The 17,743-nt window shown below is 42.6% G+C and overlaps 1 protein-coding gene across 1 annotated transcript in view; it reads right to left on the bottom strand.

Moving 5' to 3' along the window:
* The window catches only part of Vat1l (vesicle amine transport 1 like), a 165,347-nt gene that overhangs the window by 116,366 nt on the left and 31,238 nt on the right, over positions 1-17,743 (bottom strand). The window contains exon 3 of the mRNA XM_034522935.2: positions 15,728-15,943. Within this exon, the coding sequence (XP_034378826.1) occupies positions 15,728-15,943 (216 nt within the window). The remainder of the gene's footprint in view (positions 1-15,727; positions 15,944-17,743) is intronic.

The following is a 17,743-nucleotide window of genomic DNA, read 5'->3' as shown; positions in this document are numbered from 1 at the left end:
ACACAGAAAGAGCATCTGGTTTTCCTCACCTAACAAAAGCAGCATCTGGTCTACCTCAGTTTACAGGCACAGCATTTGTTCTACTTCACCTAATAGAAAAACATCTGGTCTGCCACACCTTAAAGAAAACATGCTGGATAGAACTCATGTTACAGAAGAAATCTGTGGTTCAAGGATAAAAAAGGACTTGTCAAGAGTAACATAATGATGGCAACAACAGGATATAGCCCAAATTTGTGAACACAGTTCTAGCAACAATTTTGGCATTTTGCTCTCTCTCTCTCTCTCTCTCTCTCTCTCTCTCTCTCTCTCTCTCTCTCTCTCTTAAAAGTAAGCATTAGAAGAATATATTTTCATTTTAATACCAGGTATGGGACATGGGACTACTTCAGACTGTCCACAGTAGCTGACTATGATTTTCCTCATGCTCTAGCAGGGGCATGATTTTGCCAGCTGCAGATAGTGTCTGTGATTGTGTGACATTTGAAATTCTGGGAACTTTTCAGAGGGTATATAAATGCTAGGATCCTGAGAGGCAGAGTGGGTTGTTGGTTGTGGGTTGTTTGCTGTTGGTTATAGTTTGTTGTATCATCATATGCAAAGAAACAACAAGAAGAAATTAGACATCCAAAGGTCAAGATCAACTTGGGTCACAGAACTCGACACTCCTAATCAGAAGGAAGTAGTCTAAAGATATCATCGCTCCCTTTCCCCTTTATTCTTTTGTCTCTCCTATCTGTTAGGGAGTTGAAAGGGTGGAAGAAGGAAGATCCCATAAAGTAGAAATACCAGGACACACAGTCTTTTCTCTCGCTGCTCTGGGAGATCTTGGAAAGGGTTTTCTGGAATGCATCTCACACTGACCAGATCCAATATATCCGTACCCATCTCCCCTCCAACCATCTCTCATATAAAATCTTATAAAAATGTCAAAAAGCATATCTATTGAAAATCTTCTAAGGATTCCATATAGGTTTAGAGTAAGATTACCACTCTCAACTTGGCTTCTATGAACTCAAGTGGCAGCCCATTTTTATTGTTACTCTCTATTCTCCTCCTCCTCTCTGTTATATTAAGTTCCTATAGCATGTCCAGGTCATGTATTTATGACCTTTCTTGCAATACTCTTTCTGTCCTTTTTATTCCTTTCTTCCTCCATGTCCTCCCCATCCTGGATGCCAGTTCTAAGTTTAGTTCATAAACACTCATGTATGATGTCCTAGTGTATGAGTTTATAGACTATGTTCCTCAGTCTCAGCATTCATAACTCCTGCTCCCAGTTCTTATCACTGAAACAAGTGCTGAAAACAAAACAAAACAAAACAAAACAAAACAAAACAAAACAAAACACCCTGTGTCATGCATTTTAGTTCTCAGAAGGATTGCTTGATATATACTATCCAAAGGCCAACACAGTTATTTCTAATGCTCATACCTCACAGATGAAGGAAAGGAGGAGAGATAAAAAGGAGGAAGGAATGAGAGCACAATAGAGTGAGACAAGGGAGAAAAAAGACAAAAAAATGAAAGAAACAAAATGGAGCAGAAAAGAAAGGCAGAAATATGCAGAGAGGAAAAGGTATGATGCAGAAATAAAAATGAGAAGAAAGAGAAAGAAACAGAAAAAGAGTGTATGTATGTGTGTGTGTGGGGGGGGACCAGAAGTCACAGGGATGGGAAGAAATAGGATGAAATGTTTTGGGGACAGTTATGCAGTTATGTCTGGGTGTAGTGTAGGGATAACTCTGGGTTGTGAGGGAACGGGAGTCCTCTACTTTCATTGTCCTGTTCTGGTGTATAATTTAGTGGTGGGGGGAGCACAACTATATCTTGAGCAAGGAGGATATGTCAGGAAAGGGCAACTTGAATTTACCCTGGAGAGAGCTGAGAAGAAAGTGGCCAGGATAATCAGAGGTCATCCTAGGAAACATGGTATCTAGGCCTGGGGACAAGAGCCCAAGAGGGTCTGTCAGCTGAAACTTAGTCTATGCTCTTCAAATATGAAAAGAATATAAATTCTACATACCTCATTTATTCCTATCTGAGCCAATTCTTTCTCTTAATAAGGCAATACTGCTCTGAAAAGGAAGCATGACCTTTTAGGTGTGTCACTGAGGGAAGATGATGGGTCCCCAGTGTCATCTAAACCCAGAGAAGACTAGTCCATTTGGTTGAAGATCTTGGCAAGTGTTCAAGGACCTAGAACTCTGAAGCTAACTTTTCCTTAAAGTTTAATGATCTCTTCTGTGTTCAAGGAAACTGAATGGTTGGAAAAGCACAAGTGAGATGATTTGAGTAATCCAAGACACTCCGGTGCCCTAAACAGACAGTTTCAGGGATGATAAATGAGAGGTGGCATGATTAGCCTTATCTGCCCTTGTCCCAGGTGTCAGAAGCTAGCAACCCTCAGACTCTGCTGCTCATTATTCAACGGCTTCTGGCTGTAAATGCCGAAGTACCACTGGGTATTCCTAATTGGATGATAATGATGATACTGTGTTGGTAGTATTATTAATAATGGCAGGTAGCATGTCCATTTTCTCTGTGCTGGAGAGCATGACAATCCACCCCTCCCCCTAACACACACACAAAATCCTCTTTATAAAAGCAACACATGAGAAGCACAAGATAGACATTATAGCCTCATTCTTACAGATAGAAACTAACAGGGTCCAAAGAAGTCAGTCTGCCTTGGCCCCCGTGTCTTGCTTGGAAACTAGAAAAGCTAAGCTTAGAATCTGTACTCTCTACTACAAAAGCTTTTGTTTACCTTTTAAACTTTTTGATTTTTTTTTCCTTGTGATTTCTTCGTACTATCTCTAAATATTCATCAAGCTACGTGCTTGATGTGGGCTCAAGGGACAAGATGCGGGAATGAAGAAATGGCACCATCTTTGCCTTTGTGGATGTGGCAATTAGGGGTTTAATTTCAGATGGAATGTTATAGTCAGAGGAAGATCCAATCTGGCTTGGCCAGATTCTGTGAGAAGTCATCTCCTGAGTCTTCCCTCCGCCTGAAGATTCCTCAGCTCCTGGGTGGACCCAGATTATTCTCAATTTAGAATAGGAGTGCCCCAAACAAGATGCAAGGAGGAGAGTCCATCTCATCTCACTCCAAGTGGAAACAAGGCTTCTGTTGACACAGCCCACTCATCTACAGAGCCAGACCCTTTCGACCCTTGAACCCCTACACTGAGAGTTCACATTATAATGTAACCTCAAACAACAACACACCTTTCTATGTCTCAGTTTCCTCTATTAAAATGGAACCGTAATAGTTTCTGTCTCACAATGAATGGGAATTATGAAGCTCAATCTACTTGTGTATGTCTACTCTAAAGAGCTGATATATTTATTCAGCTAATATTGAGTGAGTGGATCCTGCCTCTGAGGCCAAACTCAACCTTTACAATATTTATGATAAAGGTAGTTCTTCAAGCTAATCATGATTTATGTGCAGGAGTTAAAAGCAAGTAGAATGCGGCTCAAGGAAGGCTTTGCCAGACCTGGACAGAGCTTAGAAGAGTATATAAATATTCCCTATGTCAGAAAATTGTTTAGATCTATCTAATACATTTAATATCTACATATCTAATGTGTTTAATCACATCTAAATATAAATCACATTTGTGGCATAAGGGATCCATCCTCAGTGTTGTCATCAAATGTTTCTGAGGACAGAGAGTGGGGACCCAATTCCAACACATATCTAGAGAGCATGTTGGGCATTTAGGAAAACCAACACTTGTCTCCCAGGGTCGGCAGTTAGAGGAGGTCTTAACCCCAGTCCTGGCTCTTTCTGCTGATGTGAAGATGCAGTTAATTCTGGTGATGTCAATTATTCATGAAGGACATGGCAGGGCCACTTTGTTCTCTTTAAATTTTTAGCAGTTCTGTTTCCTATCACTGAAGGCCCTTTAGGGACCAAATGTCTTGCCACAGAAAAATCTCCTTTGTTCTGTGGCACAAACTGAGGTAGGCAGGAAAAATAATGAAGAGAGACGTAGGTGTTTCTGATGCTATTGCTGTTGGGGTAGTATCAAGTGTTGGGGGCACTGCTTTGGGAGTCCCCAGCCCTGGAGACTTGGGATCAACCTAACCCTCTTACTAATGAATTCCATGGCTTTGGCAGCATCATTGATATTCTTAGTCCCAGGGATTATAGCAGCTAAACTTTTGTTAGTGTTGATGGTATAAGAAGGGCTGATCTAGGCTCACCAGTAATTGCTAAGGTGGGCAATAATCTTACTCCAAATTTACATATGGAGTGGTTGAGAATATAAAATAAGAACTAAACAGAGGGATTTGGAACTGAGAGTTGATACTCTCTTCTCCTTGGTGTTACAGAGTGCAGCAGAGAGAACTTAATAGGGAATAAACAAATGTTTCAAAGCATCTAGTGCACAGCTGGTGGTTGGCAGAGAATCGTGATGTCTTTGCCTCCTTCCAGCTCCGTGACTATTTGTATGTAGCTGCTATTTAGGTCCCTGAAGGATAAGACTAAGGATGCTGGAGAGGTGGAGGGGTGATGGAAGGACAGGCACAGAGTCCATTCAAATGGATCTCATTCATCTAGTATACACACCAGATGCAGATCAAAATGTCTCAGAAATGCATGGGCTGGCATGATCCAGAGCTTCCCCAAAACAGCCTAATAGATTAAATTTAGCAAGAATTTGGGGGATGTTATTTTTCCTCTGGGATTAATTCAGTAACAGAACCTCTTAGCAAACACATCATCTAGAATATGTTTTGAAGTGATGAGCTTTTGGGTCTACAACTATTTACTTATGAAGCAGGATATATGAACCAAAAATAATGAGGTAAGACTTTTCTGGGTTGAGGAGATGGGATGAGGCTAGTCCACCCTCACTTATCATTGCCAATATGCTATGCCTGCTCTTCCAAATCGAGTGTCAGCTCATTTAGCACAAATAGAGAGCTTCTGAGTAGTAGCTGCATTGCTTTGATTCCTCATATAAATGAGGAAACTGGGATGCTAAACAGATGTTCAAAGCACTGGGCTTTGGTCCCAGACCTTCCAACTACAGAGCTCAGGTTGGAATCATTGCCCTTGGTTGGGAAAACTCAAGGAGAAGGAAGATGTAGACTGGGAGGCAGGAACACCAGACGTAACCTGCAAGGACTTCAAGGAACACAGGTTCCTGGAAAAGGAGATCCTAGGAAATTGGGAGTGGTTTTTGATACCAGTTTCTCTTCTTCCCCTTGCTTACATGAAGTTCATTATGATGGAGCAGAGGATGGATGGGGCCAGGAAAGAATGTGAAAAATTTCAGGATTCCAGGTTCAGAATGTCTCTTGGGTTGAACTTAACACCTTCAAGAATGGGGAGAAAATTCATGGGAAATTATAATAAAAGAGACAGACTTGGAAGTGGTGTGTATTATGCAGAGTCCGTCTATACCCCACCATCAGCCCAATATCAGCATGTCATCCCAGCTAGATCTGAGGGTGAGCTGTAGCCAAGTCAGTTTGAAAAGCAATCCCTGGTTGTGCAGCTTTCATACAGAGGAGAGCTGAGCTAGGTGGTCAGTTAGCCATCTTTCCCATACCTTTTTTGGAAGTTAAAGTCCTTCTGTCTCACGGAGGTAAAAACCCAAGAGAAGTGGTCAGATAAGAGCTGCATGAGAATCCTGACAGCATGGGTAGCACACAGGAAGAAGGCAAAGGATATTGAACTTCATCTGATAATAACCCCTGTTATTCCCCATTATCCCCACCAATGACTACAGCAGAAGGTATAATGGCAGATTGGTGGGTTGTAGAACCATTCTGACCACAAGCAAAGAGCTAAAAGAACAAAGAGAGGTGAGGCAAAGGCAGACAAATCCCCAGAAGCTTATGGGCTGGCTAGCCTGGGGTAGTCAGAATGAACACCTAGAGAATGTTGTCTCAAACAAGGTGAAAAACAAAGATTGACTCTCAACACTGTCCTCTGACATCCACATGACTACCATGGTACACATATGCACATAGTCACACATATCTCATACACACGCGCACACGCACGCACATGCACAGAGAGAGATTTTAAAAAAAAATTAAGAGGGGACCTTGTAAGCCGGAAATAGTTAAAGACCTGCAACAATAACACAGGTGAGTGATACTGGGGCCACAATGTAATTGCAGAAGGATGGGCTCCCAGTTAGCTTCAGCTGCAATTTGACACAGCCCAGAGTTGTAAGATCGACCCTCAGTTAAAGATGAGGCGAGGAACTCCACAGGAAGACCAACAGAGTCAACTAACCTGGATCCTTGGGGCTCTCAGAGTCTGAACCATCAACCAAAGAACATCCACATGGGCTGGACCTAGGCCTCCCCACTCATATGCAACAGATATGTAGCTTGGCCTTTATATGGGTCCCGAACTGGAATAGGGGCTATTCCAAAAGCTGATGCCTGTACTTGGGATATGTTCTACTAGCTTGGCTTCCTTGTCTGGCTCAGTGGGAGATGAAGGAAGCACCTAGCCTCAGAGACTAGAATTATTAGGGTGTATGTGTGGGAGGAACCCAGGAGAACCGTCCACTTAAAGGAGAAGGGGAAGAGGATGGGGGAAGAATTCTGTGTGTGTGGAGGGGGGTGACTGGGAGAGGGTAGTGCATGGGATATCAAGTGAATATGTAAAATAATAAAATAAAACATTTAAAAATTGCTTCAGTTGCTTTAGCCATGTCTGTAAGCCATTATCTTGACTGATACGGGTGATCCCAGCCCTGGGCAGGTGGTCCTGGTTTGTATAAGAAAGCCGACTGATCATGAGCCATGAACCGCAAGCTGGTAAGCAGTTTCCTCCATGCTTTCCGTTTGAGTCCCTGCCTGAAGTTCCTGCCTTCCTTGAGCTTTCCCTTGGGCTCCCATAGCTAATGGGCTGTGACAAGATGAAAAGAACCTTTTCTCCCCAAGTTGCATGTGGTCATATTTACCACAACAACAGGAACCAAGACAAGACAGATGATGGGGAGAGGTTAGTGGAGATAGGAAATACCCTGTTGTCTGGAATTCTCTAACCAACGGCATGCCCTCCACTTCTCATGAAAGCCCAAACCCACCCCTATTCTCATAAAGCTCCCTGCCCTCATGCTCAGCTCATCCTAAACGCACTTCTCACAAAGATTCTCTGCTTCTGCCATGATCCAGTTCACCCATCATTCTTAGAGTGGAGTGCAAATGGCACCCCCATGAGGAGGTGGCTTTTGATTCCCTGTTCTCTCCCAGGTCTGTTCTCTGTTATAAACATTCATGTTAGCATGCATCTCCTTCCAAAGCGCACAACAAAGCTATCTATGGGATCATTTACTTTATGTGTCGTCTTTTGATTTATGGAACTGCTCACTGAAAGGGGAGAATTTGTTTTGTTCCTTGTTCAATTTCTAGTGCACACATCAACGTCTTGAACGAAGATGTTCAATCTATGTACTATCTATGTACTGCACAATCTATGTACTGCATTGTATGAGTGAGTGAATGAATGAATCGCAGGGTTTGGAAAGGACAGCATGTCAGAGAAGAACTCGTTGTAGTTCTTAGGTTGTAGGCTTGAGTGCTTGTGCCAATGCTGGTGCCTTTCATGATTAATCATGGCTTTGTTTTCAACAAAATACTTGTCTAAACTGAAATCTGCTCAGAGAGAATTCTCTGCTCTGTGACTGTTGGGACATAATCTCTGCTCTACCATGCCCTCCCCATCACAATGTGCTGAGATCCTTAGAAAGACCAACTTTTCACCATTGAAAAGTATCCCTTATCAAAAGTGACTCTTGCTGAGATGGTTAGGGTCAATTGTCAACTTGACAGAACCTAGAGGGGGACAGGCCTCTGGGACTGACTATGAGAGATTATCTTGACTGGGTTAATTAAGATGGGAAGATTTGGTCACTGTGGGTGGCACCACTCTCTAGCTAGGATCCTGAACTGTATAAATGGAGAAAGGGAGGTGACAACACTGTTAACTTGCCATTCTGTTTCCTGATTGTGGATATGAGGTTACCAGCTGCTTCCATCTTCTGCTGCTATGACTTCTCTACCATGATTGACAGATTGACAGTGCCCTTGAACTCTGGTTCAGAAAACCTCTTTCTCCCTTAAATTGCACACACACACACACACACACACACACACACACACACACACACATATATATATACATGTACATATATATGTACATATACATACACACACACACATATTAGGGCAACAAGAAAAGAAAGAAAGGTGTTACCCTACACACCTCAATTTAAAACCCTGAGGCTTTGTCTATGTTCTCAAGGTTTCACGCTCAAGAATCATGAATCCATCATTTAGAGGGGACTACCAGTGCCGGGCACCTGGGATGATTTAGTGGATACTTAGGGTGCTTCGGTAGAGACTTTTTCCCTTTCCCATTCCCTTTTGTGGCTGTTTCTTTTCAAGGGGTTGAATGATACAGGGAGATACTTCACTCACACCGAATGGAGTGTAGTCATTGAGCTTTAGCCAATTAGCTGAAAGTTATATTGTGCTTTCCTTTCCGAGACCCATGGACAGATCAGCTTTTCACAGACCTCCCTCTCTCCTCACTATTTTCTCTCTATCTCTTTTCCTCCCCTTTTCCTTTCCTTTCCTCCTCCTCCCACTCCTCCTGCTAAAGTCTCAGCTAGGAGGCCATGCATAAAACCTCATTCACTTTCAGGAAAGAACTGCAGATGCTTCATCCAGTCCTTCTGATTTGCAGCTAAAACCAGGATTGATGAAGACCTAGTTATTTTCTCTAAAGCAGTCTTTTGCTGGGGGGGAGGGGCGATGAGAGACTGCTGTGGCAAGGCTGGAGAAATGCAAAGACTCTGAAAATCCATTTACCTTAGCCAAGAATGCCCTAGCTGAAATTGTCTGCCTTTCCCTCTCCTCTTCACATTAGAGCAGCTTTAGTTTTTTCTAAAGAGGTAGAAAAGAGACTACAGAGACTTAATATAAACATCGCCTTGCTGTCTTTAATGGCAATGCCTTCCACTGCAGGGTACATTCATCTGAACTAGAGAATCAACATCGTATTAATTAAACTGCAGAGTTGCTTTGAATTTCACCAGTTTTCCCTTTAGGCTATACTCTCCATCCCAGGAGCTGATCTAGGGTGCCATATTGCACTTTCACGTTTTCCTAGTTTGATTCCCTGTTGCTTTGATAAAATACTGATCAAAGTAACTTAGTCTTCACCTCTCCCTTCACTATTTAGGGAAATCAGGGCAAGACCTCAAGCAACAACCTAGAGTCAAGAACTGAAAGCACAGGCCATGTTATTACAGGCTCCCTCAGCCCGATTTCTTATGTCCTCCAGGCCCTCCTCCCCAGGAATGACACTGTGCTCAGTGAGCTGGTCCATTCCACAGCAATCATTAAGAAAATTTCCCCACAGCCTTGTCCATGGGCCCATCTGTTAAAGACAATTCCTCAATTGTCTTTTCCAAGACATGTCAAGCGCCAACACATATATCCTGTCTTCTTTGTCTCCTCTCATATGTAACTGCTTCTCAGGGGCTCTCTGCCTCTTTTTATTTTCATGACCTTGGCAGGTTTGAGTAGTATTGGTCAGATATTTTGAAGGATTCCCTTTGATCTGAGCTTGTTTGATGCTTTGTGATTAAACTGTATAAATTTGAGTAGAGATAAGGTGTCAGTTCGTTGCATATCTTTAAAAGTATAATATATGAATGAGAGTAAACCCTTGTTTGCATCAAATATTTGCCAGAAATGGTAAGTTATGCTTTGGGTCCAAGATTGTTCTTGGCACTATGAATACAAAGGTGAGTCTCTTTTTGCTTCTCTGTATCTGTTCTCTCCCTCATTCCTTCCAAATCTCCATTTCTTCACCATCCTTTCTTTTCTCTCTCTTCCTTTCTCCCTACCACACCATCCCCCTCCCTTTCTTTGGAGAATTAATGAGCTTTATGTCAGCCATAATTTTAACCCTATTTTCTCCTTTTCATGTGATGTCATAAGGCAGACATTGGTACTTCCACTTTATAGATTTTAAATTGCCCACAAGTATATAGATATTGGAAGACAGATCTGAGTATTGAATTCATGGCTTTTGATCACACAACTGTCCATGTTTTCTGCTTGATAACATCTTAGACCATGAAACACTGCTCAGGAGAAACCATTTGAAAGGAAATCCTTATGGCTATAAGGATTCTTCTGTAGCATTCACAAAGGGATTGCCCAGACATGGACTGCTGTATGGCTTCTCAGAGGAGGTGACATTTGAATCATATAAAAAAAATGAATTCTGCCGGGCGGTGGTGGCGCACGCCTTTAATCCTAGCACTAGGGAGGCAGAGGCAGGCAGATTTCTGAGTTTGAGGACAGCCTGGTCTACAGAGTGAGTTCCAGGACAGCCAGGGCTACACAGAGAAACCCTGTCTCGAAAAACCAAAAAAAAAAAAAAAAAAAAAAAAAAAAAAAAAAAGAAGAAGAATTCTGAAAGAATTAAAATAGGATGAAATAGGATGGGAGAAAGCACTGGTGTTTAGAGTGCTTGGTGTGCTCTGAGAAGCGTGATGAGGTCAGCGTGGCTGGAAGGAAGCTAGGGGAGGAAGATGTTAATCTGCCATCATCTTCCTGGAGTCCTTTACTGAGGAGCTCTGTAAAGGTCAGAGGCCAGCCCTTCTCATCTCCTTATCTCTCTGATGCTGCGTCAAGGTGGCAGAGTATCAAGAGCATGAAGCACAGGGTCAAGAGGATGGCAGTGCATTATGATTTCGACATGGATACCCCTATAACTCCCTATCCATCAGCTCCTACATCTATCAAATGGGGATGTTGCTCACTGCACTGCGATCACTGCTCATATGATGGGGGGTGGGGATCCAAAGTAGAGAAGAACATCACGCATCACAAGTAGATGCAAATGGCTTCCCAGTAGATATGGTTTGACTATGCCACATACAGAACCGGAACACACCCCGGAGTCACAATACTGGAACTCAGAGCTTCATCAGCAAGGTATTCAGTAGGACTGGAACATGCCCATAAGGTTCCTGACAGGAGTCCCACACCATTGCTTATTTTGTTACTTTCATATAAAGGCTCATGAATCAATTTCCACCAGTTTCTCAAGATTTGATTAGTGGCATTAGCATCTCCAGCCATCTGGTCATTCTATAGTCAGAGGAAATTGTTCTATCTAAGGCTTTGATGGAGCAGTGGCTACTTTGGGCCACTCCAGTGACCACACATCCTGCTCTGGTCTGAATTATTTCCCGATGCCCAATTATAGTTCTATAAAATCACAGCCTAAGTTAGTATTCTTTATGAGCTATCTGCAAAATGTCCACCCCAACTTTTACTGCAAAGCTGACAGAAATCTTGGCGCTATTAAGACTGGATATATTTTACAGAAACTCAATTTAGGCAGTTTTATCCTGGTGAGGTTTCGTCTTTACTATCACATCAGTAGCAATCTAGAATATGTAACCTGGGCCACTGTCTCACAGCTTTTTGAATGTCTATACTTAGTCCGGAAAATTGACTAAATAGTGGAGTGTGTGTGTGTGTGTGTGTGTGTGTGTGTGTGTATGCATTTGTGTTTATGTGTACATGTGTGCATGTATTTGTGTGTGTGTATGTACGTGTTTGTATGTGTGTGTGTACATGTGTGTGCATCCATGTGGAGGCCAGAGGTCATTCCTCAGTAATTCTCACTGGCTTGGAATTTGCCAAGTAGTGGGGACTGGCTGACCTGAAATGCCCCTGTCTCTGCCTCCTTGGCTTCAGACTTTTTGTATAGGTTCTTGGAGATCAAACTTGGGTCTACATACTCCCATGGTGAGCACTTTACTGACAGCCGTTTTCCTTCAGTCCTGAGTAAGTGCAAACATGAAAACAAATGGCCTGTGTTCTCCCAACATTCTGGGTTGCTGAGTGGATCAAGAGTAGGTTTAGAATCATTCAGAGTAGGGTATAAATTGTATCTCTTCTATTGCTTCATGTGCTTTTCTTAAGACACAATGGAATTTCCACTGTGAGGGGCAATCCAGGAAAAAAATGGCTTCTGTGACAAATTACTACACAGTTAGGAGTCCCCAAAACACATATTTCTGGAAATCTCACATCTGAAGTCGATTTCACTCAGCTGAAACCATAATGTTAGTAGAGGCGTTTCCTTCTGTGGACTTAAGATTTTGTGTCTCTCTCAGCATCTAGAGTCCATCCGATTTCTTTGGCTCATAGCCCCACTGTCCCTGACTCTTCAACTTCTTTCTTCTAACTTCAAAAGCTCTTGACTTTAAATAGGGATCAGTCACAATCTGAGGTAATTTTTTCATCTCAAGTTCTTACCCTAATCAGATTTTTGGTATGTAAGGGAACACATTCAAAGGGGCCAGGGACTCAAGTATCTTCAGAAGCCATTATCCTGCCTATCACAGCGACACAGGGTGGCTGTGACAGTGGCAGGGAATACCTCCATTCTCCTCTAAGGGTGTCACAGACAGTGCAAGTGAGATTTCCCTGAGGGTCTCCATGACCATCTCCCTGACCCAAGACAATGGGTCACCAGCCATTGTCTTGGGAGAAATTAGTTCTAAGTTGGAGGACTCGCTTATCTCCCCAATGTAGGGTGGAGGTAGTCCAAGCCTTCCCTAGGACAGCCTTCATTTCTGTAAGACAGTGTCACCCCTGCCCAGCTTATATGGCTGCCTGTGTATGTGAGTATGTCCTTGGTCCACACTCTTTTCTTTAATGGTGCCCTCTGATTTCATCACCATGCCTATCAATTTGGTTTGGGAGAAATGTCCTTTAAGAGGCCCTCCTCCGGAGCGATAAGAGGCCCAACCATACCTTTAAATCTTTCCAAAGATGAAGCCATACCACATCTTCTCGGTGCTCACATGTTGACTCTCACTGAATTTTATTTTACTTCAATGCCATTAGATAGTCTTGGTAGCACAGCATAAGCAGAGTTTGAGGAAGTACAGCACATGCTGAGGCAGCTCTAGAGAAGATTCGCATGGCTTTCCCACATACACTCTTTATGAGAAATCACAGAAAACCAGCCACATAGTCTCCAAACCATTTCTCAGGCTAATGAGTTTGGTTCCATCAAGTGAACATAGCTTTCTTACATCAGTGATCATTTCCCTTATTTCAACAGCCATTATGAAACCAATAGAGAAAACTGTTGTCTGTCTCAAAGCTTTAACACAGCCCAGCCTGTGTGGTGCCCATTAGCTTGTTTTCCTTCTCCTAATGTCACCTTTCTCTAATCTCTACACCTCTTTCTCATCTTAGGTATTGTTGGTAATATCTGCAGTTAAAAATTATGGTGAGTTTCCAAGAATTTCTTTTTTTAATATGAGAAATGTACTCTTGGTATGTGTCTATTTGTTCTCATTTCGAAAAGAAAGAGGGAAAAAAATCAGTGCTGCTCTATGCAAATGGGATGCTCTAGTTTGCTCTCTGTTGCTGGGATAAAACATCCTAATCAAAACCAGCATGGTAAGAAGAGGTTCATTTGGATTACAATTCCAGGTAACAGTTCACCATTGAGGAAGGCTGTGGCAGGAACTCAAGGCAGGAACGCAGAGAGAGGAACTAAAACAGAGACCACAGGGGGAATGCTGCTTACTTGCTTGCTCAGTCCATGAGACTGGGCATCTTAGCAGTCCTAATATGAAGGCCTTAAAGATTCCTGGAAAGCTACTCATCATTAATCGACATTGGAAGCATAAGAAATTGGTTCTACTATCATGGAAAGATGTTGTGGCAATAAGATAAATGAACTTTCCATCAAGAGTGCAGGCAAGAAGGCAAAGAGCAAGGTGCATCTTCCATGTCTTTTTTCATCTTGGTTGCTCTTGGAAGATGCTGCCCGTATTTAGGGTGGCCTTCCTGATTAAAATAGTATGATCAAGAAAGTCTCAGTAATGGCCAGGAGCTGGCATTTTAGTTGATCCCAGAGCCAATCAAAATTGTCAAGTGAGTGTAATGAACCATCAGATAGCCCTTTCCAGGACTGAAGCCAGAATCACCATACAGATGGGTGCTTCTGCTGGCAACATGAAAACATCCCCACACTCTGTATGCAGAACACACTGAGACCATAAATGCCAGCTTTCTAAATGGCCTGCTTGCTCTTAGCAGATTGCTGGAATGGAAATCCATCTCATTTTTAGGGGGCATTTAGTTTTATTCCATCTTTACTAGTGGCCAGAAGACATCAGTAAATTTGTGAGTGAGATTAAAGATCTATTTTTAAAATGTCCTGAAATTTCACACCCATTGCCTTTGGACGTGAGGCTGTAGAAATGACATTCATGGGATGGGAAAACTACTCTGGTAAGCAAGCATGAGGATCTGGGTTCTGTCTTTAGCATCTGTGGTGGTTCCTATAATCCCAGTGCAAGGAAGGTATAGACGGAAGGATCCCCAGGGTTTGCTGGCCAGCCAGCCTAGGAAAATTGGGAGCATCAGGTTCAGTGACAGACTTTGTTTCAAAAAATAAGGTGAAAAATGACTGAGGAAGACACTTGGTGACCCAGTGTTAACCTCTGTCTTCCTGTTTCTAACATACACGCGCACGCACGCACGCATGCACGCGCACACACACACACACACACACACACAGAGAGAGAGAGAGAGAGAGAGAGAGAGAGAGAGAGAGAGAGAGAGAGAGAGAGAGAGAGAGAGAGAATGAGAGAGAGAGAGAGAGAGAGAGAGAGAGAGAGAGAGAGAGAGAGAATTTGCTTTACACTTCAGAAAGCTCTGGTAATTGAAAAAAGCCAAGGTTTTTTATTTTAAATCAATATTAACAATACAACAATTAAAATATCTGAGATAGATTCAATCCTATAATTTCATCCCAGAGGCCACCAAACAGACTCACAACTTTAGAAACTTCTCAAATTCCTTTAGATTGTACCTTCTCTTTTGAATCTATGCATCCATAGACTCTAGAGCATGGCATGTGCTTAATGAATATTTGTTGGGTTAGTAATACTGCCCACTCTCAGAAAGATGAAAGTTCTAGCCAAACCTCAGTAGAACATGACAAGCCTAGTACTTGTCCACATGAAGACATACAGTATGCATTGGACATAAACATCAAGTCAAATTGAAACCATAGAAGAAAAAACCCACCATTCCTAAACTACAGAGCAGAAAATTTTGATTTCCTTCATTGCCCCACTTGGCATACATACTTCTGAGAGATTGCAGATAGACTACTCCCATGTTTGATACTCTCCTGGGTGACCTAAGGGCTCATATGCAATTCTCAGTGTGACAGGTTAATCTCTGTCCTCATTTTTCCCGTTTAACAAAAATATGCCAGAGCACAAGTGCATTAGAACGTTAGTACGAGAATCAAGTCAAATGTTTCAGTTAATTGAAAAGGGTATTATCCACTAGCTTGGCATTTTAGGTGGTATCGGTAGGAGGTGAAGTGAATAGGTATCTTGTAATGCTCAACACAGTACTTCATTATCAGTGTCTCTCTACAAAAGCCATGCCTGAGACCACTGTGTCCTCGCATGACATTATGAGACCACCCTAAGCCCCAGAGAGATCATCTCTGACACTTAACCTAACCCCACTGCAATAATTCATGCCACCACTATTATAGATCATTCCTACCAATGACCACAACTCACATAAGAACTGCATTGTCAATTTCAATTCCATTGGTACCATCATGACCTTGAAGAAACAGAACCACAAACAGCAAACTTACCACCCCACCGCCGGCTGAGTGCACAAGCACAGACATCCCTTCTCGGAGGTTGGCAATCTCAAAGAGCATCGTGTATGCAGTGACGAAGTTCATGGGGAAGGCAGCAGCCTCAGAGAAACTCATGTCATCTGGGATCTTGTAGACAAACTCCACTGGAGTGCAGACCACCTCAGCCCAGGCATTGTAGTTGACAAATGCCATGACACGGTCTCCAATCTGGGAATAAAGGAATACAAAGTTTAATGGGGTTCTGAGGACAAGGACCAGACACACCGGGAGCTGTCCATGGTACACAATGCACACTGCGTTTCTCTTCCATAATACACATAAACATTTCTCCCAATACATATATACTGTGAGCTCTGTAGAAATCATTGTGATTTTCATATTTGGTTTTTGATGTAACAAACTCTTTTCTATACATTTGCAGTAAAACCTCAAGTAAACTGCTATAAATAATATGATTACTTACTGAGCCATTGAGAGTCCTGGATCTCTGGATCTGGAGCTCTAAAGCTACCTACCCATGTTCCCTGCTGTTGTTTCCTCTCACAGCCACAAATTTGGGGAAACTCATTCTGTTACTGGAATAACTCTTTTCCTTCATCCCTTCCCCCTCCTCCTTCTCCCTTATTTCTCCTCCTTCTCAAATCACCTCATATACTCTAGGATGGCCTAAAACTTGCTATATGGCTGAGGATGACCTTGAACTCTGATCTTCCTGCCTCTACCTTCCAAGAAGTGAGATTCTAGGCATGCACCAGAAGGTCTGGCTTTATATAGTGACTGAGGACTTCAAATCAGTACCTTGTGCATGTTAGGTAAGCATTCTATTAACCGAGCTATACTTTTGTCTTCTGTCACTAGAATCCTGAAGATTGTCTAGGTTTGAGCAGAGGCTGAGCTGTATTGGTGCATACACCTGATAAAGTAGAAGGATGGTACAGTCCTTCCTCTCTCCTTCCCAAACTTCCATCTGCCTGTACTGCGTTCCCTTCCTTTAAGGCTTTGATTAGTCCTCACACCCAAGCTCCCCTGGTCTTACACCCTGGCTTGGAACCTCTCTTCTCAAGAGGCTGTTTTATTTGCACATTTGATTATAACAGAAAGAAAACATTTACTGAACAAAAATAATTATATGCTATCTGCCAAGCACTAATTTTCATATTACATCAGATATTTAGTCTCCATGACAGCTTTCTGGGGGTATTAGTCTCGCTATGTACATGTTGAAACCGAGGGTGCATTCTATCTCTGGCCTGAGGTCACATAGGCAAAGATCTGTCCGTCACATATCTTTCCATGACATCACAATGCTCTCCTGCCATGACTGTTTATTTAAGCTGTTTCTCAGTCTTAGATTCCAAGAACAGATGAGAGAATGGTGAATGAATTACAATTCACACTCTTCAGTTGTTCACATTCTCTGAAAAACTGCAGGTGGCAAATACTTTGAGTGGCAGGGCTTGGGAGGTAATTCTATCTGGAAGGAATATCTTAGTAGAAAATAAGCTCTTAGGCTGATGGCACGAGAACGGGGGCGTTTCAGACATTGTTCCAAAAGAGTAAAGATCATGTTTTCCTGTAGGAAAGGGTTGATGTGGTCTAAGAGATTCCATAGTAGTCTGCTTCCTAAGACCAGACAGCTCTGTGTATTGGGGATAAGGTGGCTATAACCTCAGTCTGTGTACTTCACAGTGTCTATAAAGACTTACCGATGTACCCTGACACCTATCAGACCTGGGTTAAGAGGATCTCAGTTAGATATGTCATGGGAACTGTAGAGGTGGGAACCGCATGTATAGTGTACCTTACATCTCTGTCCCAGAATCAATGCATCCCTGCAGGGGCCAGGATAGCTCAGGAGAGATATCTGAGTCACCAAACCCTGGTAGGCTTACCAGCAATAGGAACAATGTGGAGCAGGTCTACTTGCTCTGAGAGAACAATTAATCACCACACTGATCTGATGGCTAGGCACAGAGGAGTATCTGATAATTGCATCTTTCCTTTTTC

The sequence above is a fragment of the Arvicanthis niloticus genome, chromosome 18, assembly GCF_011762505.2.
Source record: "Arvicanthis niloticus isolate mArvNil1 chromosome 18, mArvNil1.pat.X, whole genome shotgun sequence".
In the NCBI taxonomy this organism is placed as follows: domain Eukaryota; kingdom Metazoa; phylum Chordata; class Mammalia; order Rodentia; family Muridae; genus Arvicanthis; species Arvicanthis niloticus.
Note: the sequence above shows the minus strand (reverse complement) of the source record. Positions and strands in the feature narration are given on the sequence as shown.